Genomic DNA, 22,726 nt, shown 5'->3' on the forward strand with positions numbered 1-22,726 from the left:
ACTTGAATATATTTAATGAAGTTTTTCTTGGCTTGCACAATGAATAACAGCCTGTTTTCAACAATATGGCAAAATGAAGTAAATTTAAGGAAACTATAAAAACCATGGAGGTAGTTTTATAAATACAAATTATACATCAATATTAGATAAGCACTGAAATATAAGTTTCACATTTTCGTTTTTCAAAAGCTCTCTGAAATCTTTAGCTAGGATACATTTTGAGGTGAGCTCTAAATATGAATACATTTTCTTGAATATATCTTTTATTGTTATTGAGATTTAGTGTTTTTAAATTAACATTTAAAGATAACCACTATTTTAATGGATTTAAGGCCCCACTCAAGTGCTTAGGTGTCCAACAACCTGAGACTAGAAAGGCCAAGGGCCTAGGATAAAATCAAATACTATTGCTTTGCCAAGAGATCATAGCAATATAATGACTTCCAGTGACATTGTGACATAGTCATACATCAATCTTTTCTTCAACCATTATTAGAGAAGCTTCCCCTTGCTGTAGATGAAAATTAAACCAGAGCCCAAAACTGTATAATGTTTTCACAGAGAATGAAAGACCTTGGAAAACTCAGTCATAAATGGGATGTCTGCATCAAATCTCTCCTCTGAGGGCTCAGGGAAACCTGTGTAAGAAGGGGCAGAACAATTTTACAAATCAACAGGGATGGAAAACATTAAAAAAAAACAAGGCCTTCTAGACATAGCCAGGCTGATAATCATATAAAACGCGGAGACTGTGCAAGCATGCATTGGGTTTACACAGGTCTAATGCAGTTGGAGTCCAAACAGTAATAGGGAAAGTGGACATAAGTCCCGTTACCTATCTCAGAAGGCATCTCCAATTGATAGCCACTTGCAAATGAAAATTTAGTTTTCTCCAAGGTAGTCTCACTAGGTATATAAATCACAGTTAAGGGCAAGTCCCGTGTGTTATGATTATGCAGGCTCTCCATTAAGATACAAGCCCCTCACACTATCAATCTCTCCCTTCCCAAGAGCCAAGCTGGTCTAGGCTCTCCTCCCTCTCTGTCTCTCTCTCTCTCTCTGTCTCTCTCTGTCTCTCTCTGTCTCTCTCTCTCTCTCTCTCTCTCTCTCTCTCTCTCTCTCCAGCTTTTCTTCTGACGAGGCAGCTCTCTTCCTCTTCTCTTCTCTCCTCTCCTCTCCCCTCCCCTCCCCTCCTCCCCCCTTCTACCCTCCCAATACCCTCCTTCCTAAATACAACTTCATACTCACCAAGTTCTCTTTGTGTGGCATATTTCTCTCTGTCCATTACTGCTGCTTTTCGCCACCCTCAGTGGGACCTGCCAAAGGTTCCTCGGGCAGTATCATTCATTGGTGAATTGTATTTCATTGGTACATGACTCAGCCAGGCTCTCTCTGTGCTCTCTTTCTCCAGCAGGTGGAGGGGCTTAAGGATGGCAGGGATCCTGGTCCCAGATCAGGACCAGTCCACTTTTGAATACCCTGTCTGCTGTATTAGTCCCACAATATTGTCTACAAATGGTAAGAGCTCCTGCCCCCTCACCTCTGGCCATGCTTCCATGACTGGGGATCCATTTCGACTGGTATTTCTCTCTTTTGACTTTCTGACCTTCCATCTGTGGTGGACTGACTTTCCATCTGTGGTGGAACCACCACCAAGATACAGGTTTTTGTGAAGACCCTTAGGGGGAAAACTATCATGCTTGAGATTGAACCCTCCGACAATATAGAAAATATAAAGGTCAAGATTCAGGATAAAGAAGGAATTCCTCCTGATCAGCAGAAGCTGATCTTCCCTGGTAAGCAAGTGGAAGATGGCCTTACTTTCTTTGACTACAACATTTAAAAAGCGAGACTTGGTGATGGTGCTAAGAAAAAGAAGCATTACACCACTTCCAAGAAGAATAAGCATAAGTTATGAAGTACTGTAAAGTGTATTAAAATGGCAAAATTAGTAGTCTTTGTCAATAATGTCCTTTTGGAGTATGTGCTGCTGGAGTTTTCATGGCTAGGCATTCTGACAGACATTACTGTTGCAAGTGTTGTCTGACTTATTGCTTCAACAAGCCAGAAGATAAGTAGTTAATAGGGAGACAGGGTACTGGCAGGGAAGGCCAGCAAAATTATAACACCATGCCCAGCAGTAGATGTTCATTGTGGCCAACACACAATGAACTCAATGGAGTATTAGGGCTATATTGTCTCATAATAAATTGTCTAGGCATTTAGTTTACCTTACTTTTCTTTTCCTTATACAATATGCTTTGTTATTTTTATTTTTATGGGATTTCTCGGTGTATAAATGTGTATGTAATGCATATGTATGTGCTCCTTGTGCTTTTTTCTTTCATTTTTGGTTGTTTCATTCTGAATTATTTATTTACATTTTAATTTACTCTATTTTATTATTTATTATTATTTTAGATATCTGTGTTTTGATGAGAGAGAGAAAAAATAAATGATTATTTGAGTGGATGGGAAGGTGGGTAGGATCTTAAAAGGAGTTGTGTGAGGGGAAACTATGATTAGACTATATTATATAAAATGTGGTTTAAATTAAAATCTATAATCTCAAGCAGAGTAGGCAAATATTTTAATTTATTTTGTTATTTTGACAAAATATTCAAGAATTTGTGATTGATGAAGAATGGGAGTTTATTTGGATTCATGTTTCTAGGTCTGTAATATTCAAGAATATGAACCCAGCACCTTCTTGAGTTTGAGATATATCCTTGTATTGTACCATAACATGATAAGAGGAGCAGAAAGATGAGTGGATATACAAATGATTTTTGCAATATTATCAGGAGAAACCAACCAAATCTTTAGCTTTTTTTTATTTTTCAGGATGTGGCAACATGCACACTATCATTATGGTTGCAAGTACATAGCAGATGGGTCCCAATTAATTCCCAATTTTTGTACATATTGTAGAGTTTAACCTGCACCAAATATTTTAATAAAGCATATTGGGAACACCAAGATGGAAGAACTCATTAATATAAACAGATGTTTAAGGATATGATCAAGCCAATAGATGAAAAAAACATAGAACCAGTAGGTTTCTCTGATGTAGGCTTAACCTCTGCAGCTATGAATATCTTTTATTACCATTGTTTATTAAAGATGCTCTTTTAGTCAATAACTTAGAGAATAAAATCAGGCAGGAAATCTGAACAGAGATAGGGAGAAGGTAGACAAAATCAGGGAGATACCACATAGCTGCCGAAGGAGACAGACATCCTGGAAACTTTACCAGTAGGCAACAGTATCATGGCAATACACAGATTAATATAAATGGGTTCATTTAAGATGTAAGTTAGCCAAAATTATGCATAAGTTATTGGGCAAACAGTGCTGTAATTAATATAATTTCTGTGTAATTATTTGTATCCATGTGGACTTTAAATGAATGAGCAGTTTCTGCATACAAAATGGAATGCCAGTATGGGCTGACTACATCCACATAACACCTGAGAGAGCTTGAAAAGAAATTCTAGACACACACACACAAAAAACAGAATAAATCATGGCTTCATGGTAGCAGCATTTTCTTGAGTGGGCTCTGTTTGCTACAAGCAAACAGAGACATTATTCCTTTAAAAGAAGGCTTCCTGACTCAGTTGTAATAGTAAAAACTGTGTGGCTCCTTTAAGAAGGCATCCTGGAAGCAAGGGTCTGAGCTCTTAAGGTCCAAATGAGGAGCAGAAGGAAGGAGAACATGAGCAAGGAAATCAGGACCACGAGGGATGCACCCACCCACTGTGACAGTGGAACTGATTTATTGGGAGCCCACCAAGGCCAGCTGGTCTGGGACTGAATAAGCATGGGTTGAAACTGGACTCTCTGAGCATGGCGGACAATGAAGGCTGATGAGAAGCCAAGGACAATGGCACTAGGTTTCGATCCTAATACATGAACTGGCTTTGTGGGAGCTTAGCTTGTTTAGACGCTCACCTTTCTGGACGTAGATAGAAGAAGGGCAGGGAATTTGGATTGCTCTTCAGTATCGAGAGGGAGGGGGAATGGTGTGGGGGGAGGAGAAGAGGAGTGGGGATAGGGGGAGGGGAGTGGGGAGAGGGGTCAATATTTGGGAGGAGGGGAGGGAAATGGGAAACGGGGAGCAGGTGGAAATTTTAATTAAAAAAGAATAAAAATAAAAAAATTAGAATACTGGGTTAAAAAAAAAAGAAGGCATCCTGGTTCATGCTAGTTGCACAAACAACTCTGGCTCTTTCAGTAGGCAAAGTACTTGAATGAGCTTTGTGGGCATTGCGCTGCAAGTTGGTGGCAGCATGGGCCAACTGCTGACCAAAGTTGAGATGCTGAGCACAGTTCTTACCTGATGCTCCTATAGCTAGCAGAAAAATTACCTCTGACATATTGGAAGGCCGAGAAATGTGGAACCAGCATCCAGAGCTGCTGTGAACAAGCTGCTTATCACTTGAAATGTACTCCTGGTCAGAAAATGATTACAGATATGCAATAAAGACAGATTCAGACAGAAATAAACCTCTGAACAAGTCACAGTGTGTTTAAAAATGTGTGCAGGCTTCAGAGAGAGAAGAAAGAGTATAGACAGTTATTAAAGAATAGTTTTAAAAAATAAAACAAAATCTTTAATGAGACAGAGTATAGACAGTCATAGATTAAAGGAGTAAAAAAAAAAAAACAAGCCACATAAAGATGGAAAATACAGAGAGTCTGGATTGTGTATATTATTGTGTTTTCTTTGAATGTTTTGACTGTGAATGTACAGGGAGACATTTAGTTGAATGAGCTGCTAAGCTAAACTGTTGTAATAAGGAGCGGCAGGGCTGTGTCCCCGGCACCCGGCCGCACGCATGGCTAGCTTATGCCCCGAAATAATTACACGGAAACTGTATTCTTTTGAACAGTGTCTAGCCCATTAGTTCCAGCCTCTTATTGGCTAGCTCTTACATATTGATCTAACCCATTTCTAATATTCTGTGTAGTACCACGAGCTGGCTTACCAGGAAAGATCTTAACCTGCGTCTGTCTGGAGTGGGAGAATCATGGCGACTCCTGACTCGGCTTCTTTCTCCCAGCATTCTGTCTGTTTACTCCACTCACCTAAGGGCTGGCCTATAAATGGGCCAAGGCAGTTTCTTTATTAAATGAAAGTAACTCCTCCACCACTAAACCAATATATATTTTAAAGGTATCTTGACTTAAAATTTGGGTCTAAGGTTATGTTGCTTTGGAAAAGAGGTTCTACTTTTGTTTCCACAGAAGATAGAAAGCTGTGGATTCCTTACTGGGTAATATGATTTGATCAAAGAAGACCCCCCCTGAAGCAATAACCGAGATGGTCCAAAATCCTTGATAACTTCAGGAATGCTGGATAAAATGTACCTATCACAGGATACCTCATGAAAGACCTGATTAACAGAGCTCTGAATCAGTAGGAAGTAGTCTAGAGAACAATGTGCAAGTTCCCTAAATGATTGTTTATAAAAAAAATTGCTTACATTTAAAGGGGTATATACTATAGAGATAAATGTTTTGCATTGGTATAGATCTTGGTTTATTGATAAAAATTTTATGTCAATTTTGTTATATGGATATTTCTGCTCTTGTTTGAGGTATTATGTGGGTGCAGCTCATTTTAAAATATAGTATATAAGTTAAGAAATAGGAATTAATATATAGTCATTAAAATTGTCAAACTTTTAGTCATGTTAGGTTTTCTAGATATATAGAGATATGTTCTAGTTAGATAGATATTCTTCATCACTTTTAAAGACATACAGAATATGGTGTTTAAAATGTTTTAAGACCTTAGGACTATTCATGACAGTGAGACATATCTGCTCCTGTCAGCACCAATATACTTCAAGGGGATGATGGGCATCAAAGAGGCTCTTTATGGAGTTTTTCAGCCATCTTTGTAAAAAACTTCTCTTGGCTGGAAAGCTTGATAGTATGCTGTATGAATTGGACATGCAAGATCCACAGAAAAATGACAGCTAAACTTGCCTAAAGGTGAGATTGTACTTCAGGGTTCCTGCTTCATGAAAGAATCTTCCAAACATTTTGAAGGTTATAGGAAAAAGTGACTGACAAACTACTAATAGAAGCAAAACAGATCTTCAAATTTCCTGCTTCGTGGAAAAGTCTGCAGGAAACTATGGGCCTGTAGACTGAATATGGAAGCATCAATGTTACAGAAGAACTTTGGGTGATTGTCCAGGCAGTGAAATGTCTCTGTCAATTCTAGAATTTTGGAAGTTCCTTACAATGTTCTACCTGTTAACTTAGGTAATATTATATCCTTTTGGGGTCTTTGATGGAGTTGAAGAATAGATAGTTATAATTATAGCTTTCCTTAGTTATGATAAATATAAAGTAGATATAATTATCGTAACTGTAATTCTTGCTTGATACCTGTTTTGTTATATGTAATATTACTATGTTAAAGTTAAAACCTTCTCTTCTATTTAGACAGAAAAGGAGAGATGATGTGAAATCCTCCTCTGTTTTTTGAATAGGTTTTGCTATTATTGGTTAGTAAAGAAGCTGTTTTCGCTAATGGCCTAGTAGAGAAAAGCCAGGTCGAAATCTGAGCAGAGATATAGAGAGAAAGTAGACAGAGTCAGGGAAATGCCATGTAGCTGCCAAAGGAGACAGACATCCCAGAACCTTTACTGGTAAACTACAGCCTCATGATAATACACAGATTAATAGAAATGGGTTAATTTAAGATATAAATGTTAGCCAAAAATATGCATAAGCTATTGGCCAAACAGTGTTGAGCATTCTCCACCCATACTTCTCCCCTTGCTACTTGCAGCCCACAGAGCTGGACAGTCAGGCAGGAGTGCAGCCTGTGGATTCATCACCATTATCTGATACTGAGGTCTTTCAGCATCTATTCCACCATGATATCTCCTCTTCTTATTCACTTTTATTTGTGTTAGAGTGCTTCTTCTAGAAATATTACAACATTGATTTTTGTATGTGGGTTAGTTTGTGTTTTTACACAGAACTATGACATGGTTGCTGTTTTCATTTGGAAATTAAGCATGATTTAAGGATATGTGTTTGTGTGTCAATTTGAGAAAGGAAAGACTTGTGAGGATAATTACGATTGTCAAATTGCATATATCTGAACTCCACTAAAACCCAATAAACTGGCCCTGCCTGTATGGAATTTTCCTCATTAAATCATTGAAATGGATAAATCCACCCTAAATCTGGTTCACACATTTTGATGACAGTCCACACCAAAAGGACATGGAAGAAGGTAACTTTTGCTTTTTGACTGCTTGCCCTCTTGCTAGTAAGTTCATTATTACTGTTGCTGAGGTATTTCTTCACTGGAGTTAGAATCTACTTCTTTAGTATTCTAATGTACACTGAAGACCAGTTGAGATATTCAACCTCATGCACTGAACAACTACTAAATCCTTGGTCTTTTCTTTGAGAAACAGTCATTGTTGAACTTCAGCTGGACCACAACCTGAAGCCACTCTAAGAAATGCACCATTAATTTATATTCATTCTATAAATTGTATTTTTAGAGAACCCTGACTAATACAGCTTTGTTCAAAACAATTGCTGTAAAATAATTTGGAATGAAACATAAAATAGCTAATCACTTAACATTGAAATAAATGCAATTTGAGTTATTCATGTATTTTTATCATGCCACAGACTAAATTGCTTTTAGTAATCAGTGACTGATTTTTAAGCACAGTACTCAAGTGAAACAAAATAATCTGCTATATTGACCATAATAACATTCTGTAAGTGTGGATAAACATATTTCAGATTTACTGGAAGCATAATGGCTATGCTTCATGGATTAGGACCAAATATCAGGTTATTTGCCTATAATACTTAAAGACATAAGGCTTCAACATCAATACTATTCTAAGGCAATATCTACCAGTATAAACTCATAGCAGCTATTGATGATGTGGACAACACACTGAGAACTCTTCTGCTTCTTGCTGATGTAAAGATAATGATCCAAAGTGCACTAAATTGAAAATTCATATTATGTTGCACATGTTTGTTTTTCCAGCACTTTGGAAAAATAAACAAGAGGAATAGAAGTTTGAGCCAGGCATGGACCCTCTGTCAAAATAAAAAGCAAACCAAAGGAAGACCTAATAACTTAATGCAAGATCATATGACCTCGGTAATTTGCTCAAATAAAATAGGTTAAAAAATGGAAAGCATGAACTTGGATGGCAGACATGAGGTATTTTTTTTTTAGCAGTAATCCTTTACATAGTGACTGGCACAGAAAAAGAAATGAAGAAAGAGAAGAAACAAAAACAAACTGAAAACTTTGATATCCTCAAAGTTTACCAATCTAAGTGTTCACAGGAAAGAAAATAAATACATAGCCTGTTCTTGGATTTGATATTTTTCCTCTAGGATTGTTTCTAAAGGTGTGTCTAGACACAAAAAAAATCAAAGAAAACAAAAAATATGTAATTATCAATATATTACCTAAGTATACAATTCCATTTAACAAAATCTGTTGTTCTTTAGCATCTGTGTTTCTCTAGAATATCACTGATACAGTATTTAGTGTGCAAGTACTATAACAGCACATCAATACATAGGGCACTGACAGTATTTTGTGTTTCTTCCCACGTTGTAAGCTATAATAAATGAGAAATAGGCTGCTTGTTCCTTATAAAATAAATAATTCAAATAACACAAGAAGAATGAAATAAAAAAGCACAATTAGAGTGTGGTTTTATGAAGTAAATGGAGTATTGTTTGGGCAAATATAAAGATGTAGCTCCTATGTGACAGTTTCTGAGGTTCATAATAATGAAAAGTAAAAGATGTTGTACTGATATACCATGAAAGTTAGGATGCTTATTGTATATATGGAATGCATGAATGGAGTATATTCAGAACAATAGAAACTGAATGCTGTGAAAGGAGTTAAAAGACAAGTCTACATTAAAAATAAAAAACAATTTGGTACATATTGCATTCTTATAAGTGGAAGCAAGCCAAATTCACCGTTACACATTTTGGAAGCACAAAATATATGATGCAAATGTATCAGAAATGTGCCTACAATTCAGTAGGTACATTAGTTAAAAAATAAATTTTTTCATAGTACTTTCATGTAAGCAGGTTGGAACAATTTCTTTTATTTTTTTTAACTTTTTGTTATGGTCTCCAAGGATGAGTCTTGGGAGGTATTTGTTTCAATTTGGGGAATTCTTCAGAATCATCATTTGGGGAGTTTGGGGTGGCTTTTGCGTTATGTGGAACATCTCTTTTCAAAAAACACTTAGGTGACTGCATTGTTATTTTGTAAAGACAGGTGTTCTTAAGATTATCCAACGGAGATTCATACCTTATGATACCTGATAGGTAATACTTCTCAAGATCAAGGATATGGTCAATTGCATCTTGAACATTGTCAGGGAGGCCAATCACAGTGATATTGGAATTCCAGGATCCTTTTGGAGGTAATCGGATGTCTACTTGAAATTGATCCATGATTTTATGGATGGCTTTTCCACCAAGTCCAAAAATACTGTCACGAACCTGGTGGTTTAGTGGGATTTCCTTAGAAATTGTTTTTTCTATCTTATGCAACATTTTCATTATTGCATCTTTAGCTGCTAGTGTGTTCTCTTTATAGCCGGTAATTGTGATTTGGTCTTGTATCTCACGGTTTCCTTTTTTTGGAAAATGGATAGTGACATCATGCTCTGTGCAAATCTGAGCAATAAGTAAGCCCTTATGACCAGTGATTTTGGAATGGTATTTTGGATCTAGAGTAAATGTTAGCTTAAAATTTCTTAGTGCACGATCTTCCATTTTTGTTTTTAAATCATTGATTTGCTTTTCTAATTTAGTCTTGGCTTGCTCCACCTTGGCAGCAAGACCCATTATGGATATGATATCAGAATTGCCTCCAGGTTGTGACACCTGAGTATGGACATCAAATTCACTCATTAGCTTCTTTATCCCATTTCCTTTGTGCCCAATGATGTAAGGATGTAGGTGAGAGGGCACGTGGACTTCAGCAGTCACAGGAATTAGATACTCAAGAGCTTCCATAGCAGCTTTGCAATTTTCCATTTGACCTGAGACAAATATGGTTTTACATTTCTTTTGATTACTAAAAGCAAGTTCTTTAGTGTTCTTTCCCCCCTTTTCTTTCCCAGTTTCCTGAACAATTGGTTGTACATACATAGTTGGCTTTTCTTTGTCTGGGAATATGAGTTGAACTTTATAATCCTTAGCAATTTGTTGGACTCTGGAACACATTGGTCCCATGAAAAAAGTATAGTATTTCTGCGGAATAACATATTGTGTTGTGACATGAGAACCCAAGGGCTCAAAAATCTGTTCAATGTGTTTCTTTGCTGCTTCAACACAAGCTTTTTCTCCTTTCATTGTAACTCTGATGCTTTGTTTTCCTTCATAAGTAAAGTTAATAATCATACCAGCATAAACTTCAGTCATTTCTCGTATTAGCTGATCCCTTCGCATGACAAAATAATGGTGAAATTTACAATTTATCAGTATGCTATCTTCCACCACATACTCTAAGTCTTTCAACAATGGCTCTAGTTCTTTTTGTACTTCTTTTACAGCTTCCTCTTTCCCTATGATTGTTACTAAATCCTGATCCTTATTTTTAGGGGTAGGGAAAATAGCATGTGCCCCATGTTTTACACAGATATTGGGAAGATTGCCACCATTTTTATTCTCGAGAAACTTGTGATATTTTGACTTGACATGGACAGCTATAGAAAAACTCTTGGCTTTCTCTTCTTCCAATAGTTTCAGAAATTTTTTATTCACCTTTTCAACATTTTCTGCAGGGCCTCTAATAATGACTTTTTGAGAACCTGACTTGTTTCTTGAAAAATAAATATTGAATCTTCCACATTCTTCCATGATTGAATCAATCAAATGCTGTTTTGGACTGATAAGTGATTTATATAGATTAGAAGGAACAGAAAATGCCACTTCTGAAGTTTTGACCGCACGTTTCTGCATTGAAAGAAACCAATTTCGAGCTAATTCACAGTGTTCTGGATTTCTGATAATTATATCATTCTCGAAATTCCAATTGGACAGAAAATTTATTTTTGAATTTAAGGGTATAACATGATGTTCCTTTTGCAAACACTTGTTTGCTTGCACAATGAAAGTTTTGTTTGATGCCATTGTTAAATTTCAAGTAATTATAATCCAGACATATTGCAGAGAAATTGCTAGTAGCCAGTAGTGAGACTTCCAGTAATTGCTTTTTTGCATATTATTCTAAGAGAAAAATAAACACTTTAAATACATGTTTTTTCCAACATAATCTACCAACTTATAATGACATTGTTAATACTGTACCAATTTGTCAAAATAATATGTTTTGCCTACTGATCTATTTTTAAGTGATCAAAAGATGATCTCAAGTTGTGAGGACTGTGATAAAACAGATACCTTTTTTTGAAAGGAAAATCATCTTTTAATTATTCTTTAATAGTCATAAAATGACATTTGTTCTTTAAAATCTTGCACTTTCATTTATTCTTCAGTGTCAAATGTAGACTGGAAATCACATCTGAAATATATGTAATTTTCTTTTCTCTTTCTAAGTGTAAAATATAAGATGCTCTGAACCTATAGGATCAAACCTGCATTCATAGGAGATAGCTTTCCCTGAATAAATTTTGAGCTGGGGGAGTAAGAATGCAATAGCAGTCATAATTAAGAAAAGGATAATTTTAATAACAATAAAAATAAAAGGGTTGGTTACTTTCTTCTATGTAATTTCCAAAGATAATTGGTTGGAAATCAGTTGTACTAATTACATTAAGAAAATATAATTCTTATCAGCAATTGATTCATATAAAAAAATCAGACTGCATCTACAGAGTGTCAGTATCAGGCTGCTTATTTCAAACCCCAAATGATGTTTTGATGTTCATTGAAAGCAATGCTGTATTTACCAGGGTCTGATATCTTTGTACAGTTTATTTGAAGAATAACTTAGAGATTCACATATTTCATGTCTGCAATCCACAGATATTCTGGATAAATATCACATCTCAGGTTTATAGCCTTTCCACCATATTACATACATGACCATCACTCATGGCAACCCTTGTTTTTTCTATCACAATTAGGCAAAATAATTTTAGTTTTTTTCTAATGATGTGTTACATAGAAATTTAATAAACATAACATCATATACCCTACTGTCTGTTGAATTTTAATTTTTAACTTCTAATAATTTTGAAGTTTATCCATGCTAAAGTTCAAAAATGTAATATTTTCTTATTGAATAAGATAATACTTCTATTTAATTTTACCTTCACCATTCTTCTGACTTAATTACCTTTTCTTATTCTACCATTCTCAGTACACTTCTGCATAAAAACATTATTTCTGTCTTAGAGCAATTTTTTTAACTAATTGTTTCATTTGTACAAGTTAGATCCATACCTTTGAAGATTCATAACTTTGAATATTAAATTACACTGATATTTCTCAAACATACACCCACAACCCTCAGCTGTAATGTTTATATCCATAAGCTATCTAGTTATCACTACTTCCACACTTCATATTCCAATTAACTTTTAATTAGATCCCTAACTTTTCTCTTTTGTGGCTAGTCACACATTTTTCAAATGATACTTGATTTTCCTAAAGTTTGTCAAGCACTTGGTATCATCTTTTAACACTTACATCCTCATAAAATAAGAGAATTCCTGTTAGTCTAAGACCACTTTGCCCCATGCTTTCTGATGTGCATTCCTTGCATAAGCTACCATATTACTATAGTAACAGACACTGACTGAAGAAGGATGCCTCCCCTTATTGTACTAATTATAATTATTATTATTCTCTGGTTTATTGTCCAAAAGTAGGATAAAGTGATCCTAGAGAAGCTAAAGAAGAAAGTGAACCCAAAGAAAATCGTATAGTCATACGCCTGGATAGGGGAAGTAGACAAGATTGCAGGGCAAAAACTGGGAACTTGCAGGTGAGGTGGCATGGGGCAAAGGGGAAATGGGATGAGAAACGTGAGAAGGGGAGGATGGGAGGAGCTTGGGGGATTGGGATGGTTGGGATATAGGAAGGGTGGATACGGGAGCAGCGAAGTATATATCCTAACTAAGGGAGCCATCTTAGGGTTGGCAAGAGACTTGACTCTAGAGGGATTCGCAGGTGTCCAGGGAGATGTCCCCAGCTGGTACCTTGGTCAACTGAGGAGAGGGAACCTGAAATGACCCTATCCTATACTGATGAATATCTTACATATCACCTTAGAACCTTCATCTGGCGATGGATCGAGGTAGAGACAGAGACTCAATTTGGAGCAACAGTCTGAGCTCTTAAGGTCCAAATGAGGAGCAGAAGGAGGGAGAACATGAGCAAGGAAATCAGGACCACGAGGGGTGCACCCACCCACTGTGACAGTGGAACTGATTTATTGGGAGCCCACCAAGGCCAGCTGGTCTGGGACTGAATAAGCATGGGTTGAAACTGGACTCTTTGAGCATGGTGGACAATGAAGGCTGATGAGAAGCCAAGGACAATGGCACTAGGTTTCGATCCTAATACATGAACTGGCTTTGTGGGAGCTTAGCCTGTTTAGATGCTCACCTTCCTGGACATAGATAGAAGACCTTCGTCTTCCCGCAGGGCAGGGAATTTGGACTGCTCTTCAGTATCGAGAGGGAGGGGGAATGGTGTGGGAGGAGGAGAAGAGGAGTGGGGATGGGGGAGGGGAGAGGGGGGAGGGGGCAATATTTGGGAGGAGGGGAGGGAAATGGGAAATGGGGAGCAGGTGGAAATTTTAATTAAAAAAGAATAAAAAGAAAAAAGAAAAATAACTCAGATTCTCCAATATTTAAGAAAATAGAAATGAATATCTACAATATTACATTGTCCATAATATGACCAAGTAGTATAAAGTTTATATCAGGGGTTGACTAGTGAAATTCTTATTCTTAATTACTGGACTTTGATCATTGTTGATGTGGAAAATTTGGAGACTAGACACGTCAGTGGTTCAGTTCTTGAACAGGAATGGACGGGTATGTATGGTGATGCAATTTTCATAATGTATCTTTCAGCTGGGAGTGTCACATTTTGACATACTTTGTAATTATATAATGATCTATCTACACACTTTCACTAAACATTATTTCCTTCTTTTTCCTTTTACACTGATAGCAATCAATTACCAGCCCCTGTGCATGCCACACAACCTCTTGACACTTGTCCATATACCTAAAAACTACTGTTAATTATCTAAGAGAAACACATACCTACATATATCAATAAACCTTCATCAAAATGGTCATACTAAAATTAGTCATATTGACAAAAACTTCAAAGTAACTATATGACCATTTGTAGACACTTACATACTTCCAATGCGTTTGGACTTTCACAACAGAACGCTAAATGTTGTCAAAATAGAGCAATGTACTAGAATAAACAGAGACAAATAAATTATTGAATAAAATTTTATAAGATTATATAATTATGTTCTCTCTATACTTAAAACCACATTTAATGACTAAAGGATTTTATACATTGTTGATATTTGTTGGAGACATTTGTATTCATACATAGAAAAATCTTTCACTATATACATATATATATATATATATATATATATATATATATATTTCAACATTAAACAAATAGATTTAGTATAAGAATAAGACCTGGAACTCAATGTCACTACACTTTTAAGGAATCAAATGGCACATTATTCACATGTGACAACTGATAAATATAATCATTAGGAATTTTGCCCCTGAAACTTTAAAGACAGAACTGCAAGAAGTCTGCTTAGCACACAGTACAGACTAATAGTTGTGGATCCTCGATGGGAACAAACTAGGTCCTCCATATGTGGGAGACAGTGGTGAAGCTTGGATTACCTGCGAGGAACCTGGCAGCAGGAACAAGATCTTTCCCTGGTACATGAGCTAGCTTGTTTGAGCCCCTTCCTTATGGTGGGATGCTAAGATCAGCCTTAATTTAGTGGAGAGGGCCTTGGTCCTGCTCTAACTTAATGTTCCAATCAGACTTTTTTGACCTCCCATGGAATCCCTTACCCTTTGGGAGGTGTGGGTAGTGGATTGGCTGGGGGAGATATGGGGGATGAGATCTGTGGATGGAATGTAAAATGAAATTAAAATTCAAAAAATTATAAAACTAATGTCATGATTCATGATTTTAAAAGTTATATCCCATGAAATTAGGAAATCTGAAAGATAAGGATAAAATATTAAATGCCTAAACACACCAAACTTAATCAAGATACTCTATTTTTATTCAATATATTGAGAAAAGTCATCATACCCAATTTCAGATTACATAATGGAATCATGGGAATAAAACAACATAGTACTGGAACAAAGACAGACATATAGATTGATGGAGCAAAATAAAATAGAAGAACCGTATAACAGTCCATGCAACTATAATACCTAATATTAAAACATGCCAAAAATACTCACTGAAGAAAAGATAATTTCTTCAGAATAATGGTGTTGGAAAGACTAAATTTTTATATTCAAAGAACTGAAATTAGCTTCTCATCTCTCACCATGTACAAAATTCAGCTCCCCAAAATCAAGGAATTCAACATAAGCCTTAATCCTTTGATACTGGTAGTGGGAAAAAATCTGGGAATGTCCAATTTATAGGTACAGGTAAGGACTTTTTTTCTATTTGCACAGAAAAAGTGTAGAAACTGTACTTCATGAAACCACAAAGAATCACAGTTTCCTTTTCTATAAATTAGTAGAATGAGATAGTGTAGAAATGAACAGAAAACTCCTAAAAGAATTGAAAATTTCTAGCAAACACTTTAGATAGTACCCTATATCCTTAGCCATTAAGGGAATGAAAATTTAATCTACTTCATTATTTCACCTCACACAAGTCAGAATGACCATAATCAGAAATATAAATGACAACAGATGTTAGATGTTAAATAACTCTTACACACTTTTGGTAGAAGTTTAAACTAGCACCTATACACTAGGAATAACACTTGGTTACTCAAAACACAAATCACAAACTAGAAATTAAAATTCTATGTGCCCCAGTGTTCCCACTCCTGTACATATTTCTAATATCCTACTACAAAGATACTTGTACATTTATGTTAAATGTTGCTTTATTCATATTTGCTAGGAAATGGTATCAACCTAAATGTCCACTGTCAGATTAAAAGCCAAGAAAATTATGACACTAATATGCAATGGAAAATTACTCATCTATAAAGAAAAAACACATTATGAAAACTGCAGGTAAATAGATGTAATTGGAACAAAAATTATACTGAGATAATTCAGGTCTAGAAAGATGAATGTCTATTATCTCTCTCATATGTGAATCTTATCTTCAAGTCTTTTGTGTATTTTACTTGGAGCACAATTGAAATGCAGAAAATAAGAAATGGGTTTTGGGGGGAAAGACAGGTTAAGAGAAGTGCAGTAATAGATTATAGCTAAAAGTAGTGAGGAGGAACACTGGGGATAGAAAGAAAGAAATCTAAAGAAAGAAATCTGACTATATGGGTGAAATAAGAGTATAAAGAGTGCAAAAAAAAGTCATGTCAAAGCCTAATATCTCACAACCTAAATATAAAAAATATTAAGTGGAAGGATAGCAGAACACATCTGAAAGAAAAGGAGTGACACCAAGTGATAAAGGTTTAACTACTCTAATAAAGGTAATGAGTAGCCCAAGTGTAGAAGTTTGAAAGAAAATGGTCCCCATAAGTCCATAGGGAGTGACACTTAGGAGGCATGGTCTTGTGGAGCAAGTGTGGCTTTGTTGGAGGACATACATGACTAAGGGGTGGGCTTTGAGGTCTCAGAAGATCAAACAAATTCACTTCCTGCTGTCTGCAGAACTTTCAGTTCCTTCTCTAGCATCAGTTTACCTAAATGCCACCATGATTCCCACCATCATGTAATGGACTAAATTCCTGAAATGCTAAGACAACCTCAATAAAATGTTTTCCTTTATAAGAGTTGCTGTGGTCATAGTGTCTATTCACAGCAATAGGAACCCTAACTAATATACAGGTCTATAGGCACAAACATAAATATTTAGAAAACAACTTGACAAAACCTTTGGTAAAGTAACAATAGAAAGGTCCATATTAGGGACTATGTCCTCCAAAACCATGGACTTTTTGACCAAAACTACAGTACTGGTCATGAAATTCCCTTCAGTGGAACAAGTCTCAGCTCTAATCCAAAGAATAACTCTGTAACAGCAATCAGCACCAAAATACAGCCTATATTGTGTGAAGAGCAATGTGGTCCCCAGTGAATATGATTGAAACTGTTCAATATTCAGGATTTCTCCCTTGTAATTCTTCCATTCTCAGAAGTTCTTTTCTCACTTTTCCTCAATAAATCTACATTTTCTCTGAAAGAAAATATCAATTACTTGTAGATATTGAAACTTGAAAAGGAAGAAAACAGATTTGCTGAACCCATGCTGAGAAGTGTAGAAGAGTCAGTTTTCATATAGAAATTTATATTCATGAGATAGCAGAAGTTGCCATAAGAATAAAACTGATACAAAATTGTACACCAAAAATAGCACAATAAATCAGGTTTTTTCAAGAGTGTTAAGGCACTTTCCACAATATTCATGTTATGGGCCATGGATACATCTCCATGAACCTAGAGAGATAAGCATTTTGTATAGATTAGTTGTCTCTTCACAGTGAAATTAAATAAACCAAAAGTAAGATAATCAGGAAAATAAAGACTAAGATACTGGGTAATCTGATTTGTAATAAATACTGGCTACAGGAAGTAAATAAGAAATATTAAGAAACCTATAGAATTGAATGAAGTTGCAAAATTGTAAAACTGGCACGGTATAAAGTAAAGATTAAAGTAAGATTAAAATTATCTAAACCCATACTTCGTGAAAGCTAAAAAAAAACCCTTTTAAGCATAGAGAAAAGACAAAATATCAAGAATTCTTAACCTTCTGTTGAAGACCGAAAAAATTCATGTGTCAGTATAAAATTCTAGTCAAATTTATGAAAGGAAACAAAAATTTACCAAGAGCAATTCACACTAGAATGATGACAAGAAAAAAGTCAATAAGCTGAAAAGGTAAGCAAGAAATATTATAAGAGGCGCTGGGGGCGAATCCTCAGGGCAAGCAGTCGGGCAGGAGTCCCTTTGTTACTCTGGCCTGGCTGCACCAAGCAAGGTAGGCGCTTTGTTTACGAACTACCCAACCAGCACGGAGATCTGATCTCAGCACCAGGAGAGCCATCATTGGGGTGAGTTTGTGACCCATGGCAGTAGCCCTGGACAGGGAACTCAGAAGTTCATCATCCCCGCCTATACTTCCTGGGCTCCCTGCAGGGACTCCACTCCCCGCATACTGCATCACTCTTCCTATCCCACCCAGCTTGCATCCAGAACCCTTCTTCCTTCTGCCCCATTCCCTCTTTGGGCACATAACACCACCCTGCTCAGCCTGTCTGGGCGCTGGGGGCAAATCCTCAGAGCAAGCAGGCAGGCAGGAGTCCCTTTGTTACTCTGGTCTGCCTACACCAATCAAGTAGGCGCTTTGCTTATAAACAACCCAACCAACACAGAGAGCTAATCTTGGCACCAGGAGAGCCATCATTGGGCACGGAGATCTGATATTGGTACCAGGAGAGACATCACTGGAGCACCAGGAGAGCCATCACTGGGGAGTGCCATCACTGGGAAGGTACATCAGTAGGCAAGGAGACCTGATCTTGGAAAAGAAGATCCATAGGAGAGCATTTGGAGGAGGAGATGGGCAGGCACCAATGCAAGAATTCACCCAACAATCTGAAAAACAATATGAAACCACCAGAACCCAGTGACCTCAAGACAGGAGGACATGAGCACCTTAATCATGAATAAGTAGAAAAAATTGACTTTATGAAAGTGATTGACACCCTTAAACAGCATGTAAAAAATGCCCTTATAGAAATGGATGAGAAGTATAACAGAAAGTTTGAAGAATTGAATAAATCAGTGAATGATACCCCAGGAAACTAAGGAAAAACAATCAAACAGATAATGGAAACAGTTCAAGACTTGAAAACTGAAATGGAGACAAAGAAGAAAACACAAACAGAAGGCCGGCTGGACATGGAAAATCTAGGTAAATGAATAGAGACTACAGAATCAAGCATAACCAACAGAATACAAGAGATAGAAGAAAGAATCTCAGATTCTGAATATACCATAGATAAAATAAACATGCTGATCAAAGAAAACAGCAAGGCCAACAAACTCTCATCACAAAACATTCAGGAAATATGGGACACAATAAAAAGACCAAACGTAAGAATAATAGGAGTAGAAGAAGGAGAAGAAGCACAGCTCAACAGTCCAGAAAATATATTTAATATATATTTAATATATATTTAATAAAATTATAGAAGAAAACTTTCCCAACCTAAAGAAAGATATACCTATGAAGGTTCAAGAAGCATACAGAACACCGAATAGGCTGGATCAAAAAAAAATCCCTTCACCATATAATAATCAAAACACAAAGCATACAGAATAAAGAAAGAATATTAAATACTGCAAAGGAAAAAGGCCAAATTACTTATAAAGTAAACCTATCAGACTTACACCTGACTTCTCTATGGAAACCATGAAAGCCAGAAGGTCCGGGATAGATGTATTGCAGAAACTAAGATACCATGGGTGCAAGCCCAGACTACTATACCCAGCCAAGCTTTCATTCACTATAAATGGATAAAACAAAATTTTCCAGGATAAAAACAAATTTAAACAATACATAGCCATAAATCCTGCCTGACAGAAAGTAATAGAAGGAAAATCACTAACCAAGGAGTCCAACAATGACCACAATAACTCAGACATCTAGAGACCCTTCACCAGCACAACTCAAAGAAGGGAAACACACAAAATCTACTACTAAAAAAGTGACTGGAGTTAACAACCACTGGTCATTAATATCACTTAATGTCAATGGACTCAACTCACCTATAAAAAGGCACAGAATAAGAGATTGGATACGAAAACAGGATCCAACATTCTGCTGTTTACAAGAAACACACCTCAACCACAAAGACAGGCACCTACTCAGAGTAAAGGGTTTGGATAAGGCTTATCAAGTAAATGGACCTAAGAAACAAGCAGGTGTGGCCATACTAATTTCTAACAAAGTTGACTTCAAACTTAAATCAATCAGAAGAGATGGAGAGGAACATTTTCTACTCATAACAGGAACAATTCATCAGGATGAAATCTCAATCCTGAATATCTATGCCCCTAATATAAAAGCACCCACGTACGTAAAAGAAACATTGCTTAAACTCAAGGCAGCCATCAAACCACACACATCAATAGTAGGAGACTTTAACACTCCTCTCTCACCAATGGACAGGTCAATCAGACAGAAACCTAACAGAGAAATAAGAGAATTAATGGAGGTAATGAATCAAATGGACTTAACAGACATCTATAGAATATTCCACCCAAATAGGAAAGAATATACCTACTTCTCTGCAGCTCATGGAACCTTCTCGAAAATTGACCACATACTCGGTAACAAAGCAAACATCCACAGTTACAAAAAAATATTAGTAACCACCTGTATCTTATCAGATCACCATGGATTAAAGCTAGAATTCAGCAACCATGCTACCCGCAGAAAGCCTACAAACTCATGGAAACTGAACAGTCAAGTACTGAACCATACCTGGATTAAGGAAGAAATTAAGAAAGAAATTAAAGTCTTCCTTGAATTCAATGAAAATAAAGAAACAACATACTCAAACCTATGGGACATTATGAAAGCAGTCCTAAGAGGAAAGTTCATAGCATCAAGTGCCCACTTAAAGAAAAAAGAGAAAGCACACATTGGAGACTTAACAGACCACCTGAAAGCTCTAAAAAAAAAAAAAGAAGCAGACTCACCTAGGAGGAGTAGAAGAATGGAAATAATCAAACTGAGGGCTGAAATCAACAAAATAGAAACACAGAAAACAATTGAAAGAATCAATGAAACAAAAAGCTGGTTCCTGGAGAAAATTTACAAGATTGATAAACCCCTATCCAAACTAATCAAACGGCAGAGAGAAAATTTGCAAATTAATAAGATCGGAAATGAAAAGGGGGACATAACCACAGACACAGAGGAAATTCAGAGAATCATTAGATCTTACTACAAAAGCCTGTATGCCACAAAACTGGAAAATATAAAAGAAATGGACACTTTTTTAGATAAATATCATATACCGAAGTTAAACCAGGACCAGGTGAACAACCTAAATAGATTTGTTAGTCGCGAAGAATTAGAAGCTGTTATTAAAAACCTCCCTTCCAAAAAAAGTCCATGACCAGATGGTTTCAATGAGGAATTCTACCAGAACGTCCAAGAAGACCTAATACCTATATTCCTTAATGTATTTCACAATATAGACACAGAAGAGTCATTGCCAAAATCGTTTTATGAAGCTACAGTAACTCTAATACCAAAACCACACAAAGACTCAACCAAGAAAGAGAATTACAGGCCAATCTCACTCATGAATATCGACGCAAAAATCCTCAACAAAATACTGGCAAACCGAATCCAAGAACACAGTAGAAAAATTATCCATTATGATCAAGTAGGCTTCATCCCAGAGATGCAGGACTGGTTTAACACACGCAAATCTATCAATGTAATCCATCATATAAATAAACTGAAAGAAAAAAACCATATGATTGTTTCATTAGATGCTGAAAAAGCATTTGACACAATTCAACATCCCTTTATGATAAAAGTCTTGGAGAGATTAGGGATACAAGGGTCATACCTAAATATAATTAAAGCTATTTACAGCAAGCTGACAGCTAACATCAAATTAAATGGAGAGAAACTTAAAGCCGTCCCACTAAAATCAGGAACACGCCAAGGCTGTCCACTCTCTCTATACCTCTTCAATATATTTCTTGAAGTTTTAGCAATAGCAATAAGACAACAAGTGGATAAAGGGGATTCAAATTGGAAAGGAAGAAGTTAAACTTGCTTTATTTGCAGATGATATGATAGTGTACATAAGTGACCCCAAAAACTCCACCAAAGAACTCCTACAACTGATAAACACCTTTAGTAATGTGGCAGGATACAAGATCAACTCCAAAAAATCAGTCACCCTCTTATACACCAAGGATATGGAAGCAGAGAGGGAAATAAGAGAATCATCAACTTTCACGATAGCCACAAATAGCACAAAATATATTGGGGTAACTCTAAGCAAGGAAGTGAAAGATCTATTTGATAAGAACTTTAAGGCATTGAAGAAAGAAATTGAAATTGATACCAGAAAATGGAAGTATCTCCCTTGCTCTTGGATTGGGAGGATCAACATAGTAAAAATGGCAATTCTACCAAAGGCAATTTATAGATTCAATGCAATCCCCATCAAGGTCCCATCAAAATTCTTCACAGATCTTGAGAGGACAATAATCAACTTTATATGGAAAAACAAAAAACCCAGGATAGCCAAAACAATCTTATACAATAAAGGAACTTCTGGAGGCATTACCATCCCTGACTTCAAACACTATTACAGAGCTACAGTAATGAAAACAGCATGGTACTGGCATAAAAACAGAGAAGTCGACCAATGGAATCGTATAGAAGACCCGGATTTTAACCCACAAACCTATGAACACCTCATTTTCGATAAAGG

The 22,726-nt window shown here is 36.3% G+C and overlaps 1 protein-coding gene and 1 pseudogene across 1 annotated transcript; one reads left to right on the forward strand and one right to left on the reverse strand.

Moving 5' to 3' along the window:
• The first annotated feature begins 1,430 nt into the window (after positions 1-1,430).
• LOC130868561 (ubiquitin-40S ribosomal protein S27a-like) lies at positions 1,431-2,079 on the forward strand (annotated as a pseudogene).
• A 7,083-nt stretch (positions 2,080-9,162) lies between these two features.
• Positions 9,163-11,184, reverse strand: LOC130867214 (vigilin-like). Its single transcript, XM_057758946.1, has one exon. The coding sequence runs from the start codon at positions 11,182-11,184 to the stop codon at positions 9,163-9,165; it is 2,022 nt and encodes a 673-aa protein (XP_057614929.1).
• Between the last annotated feature and the right edge of the window lie 11,542 nt (positions 11,185-22,726).

The sequence above is a fragment of the Chionomys nivalis genome, chromosome X, assembly GCF_950005125.1.
Source record: "Chionomys nivalis chromosome X, mChiNiv1.1, whole genome shotgun sequence".
Classification (NCBI taxonomy): domain Eukaryota; kingdom Metazoa; phylum Chordata; class Mammalia; order Rodentia; family Cricetidae; genus Chionomys; species Chionomys nivalis.

Bases quoted from the DNA above. Each gene is read 5' to 3' on its own strand.
- LOC130867214 (XM_057758946.1), bottom strand. From the start codon at position 11,184: ATGGCATCAAACAAAACTTTCATTGTGCAAGCAAACAAGTGTTTGCAA.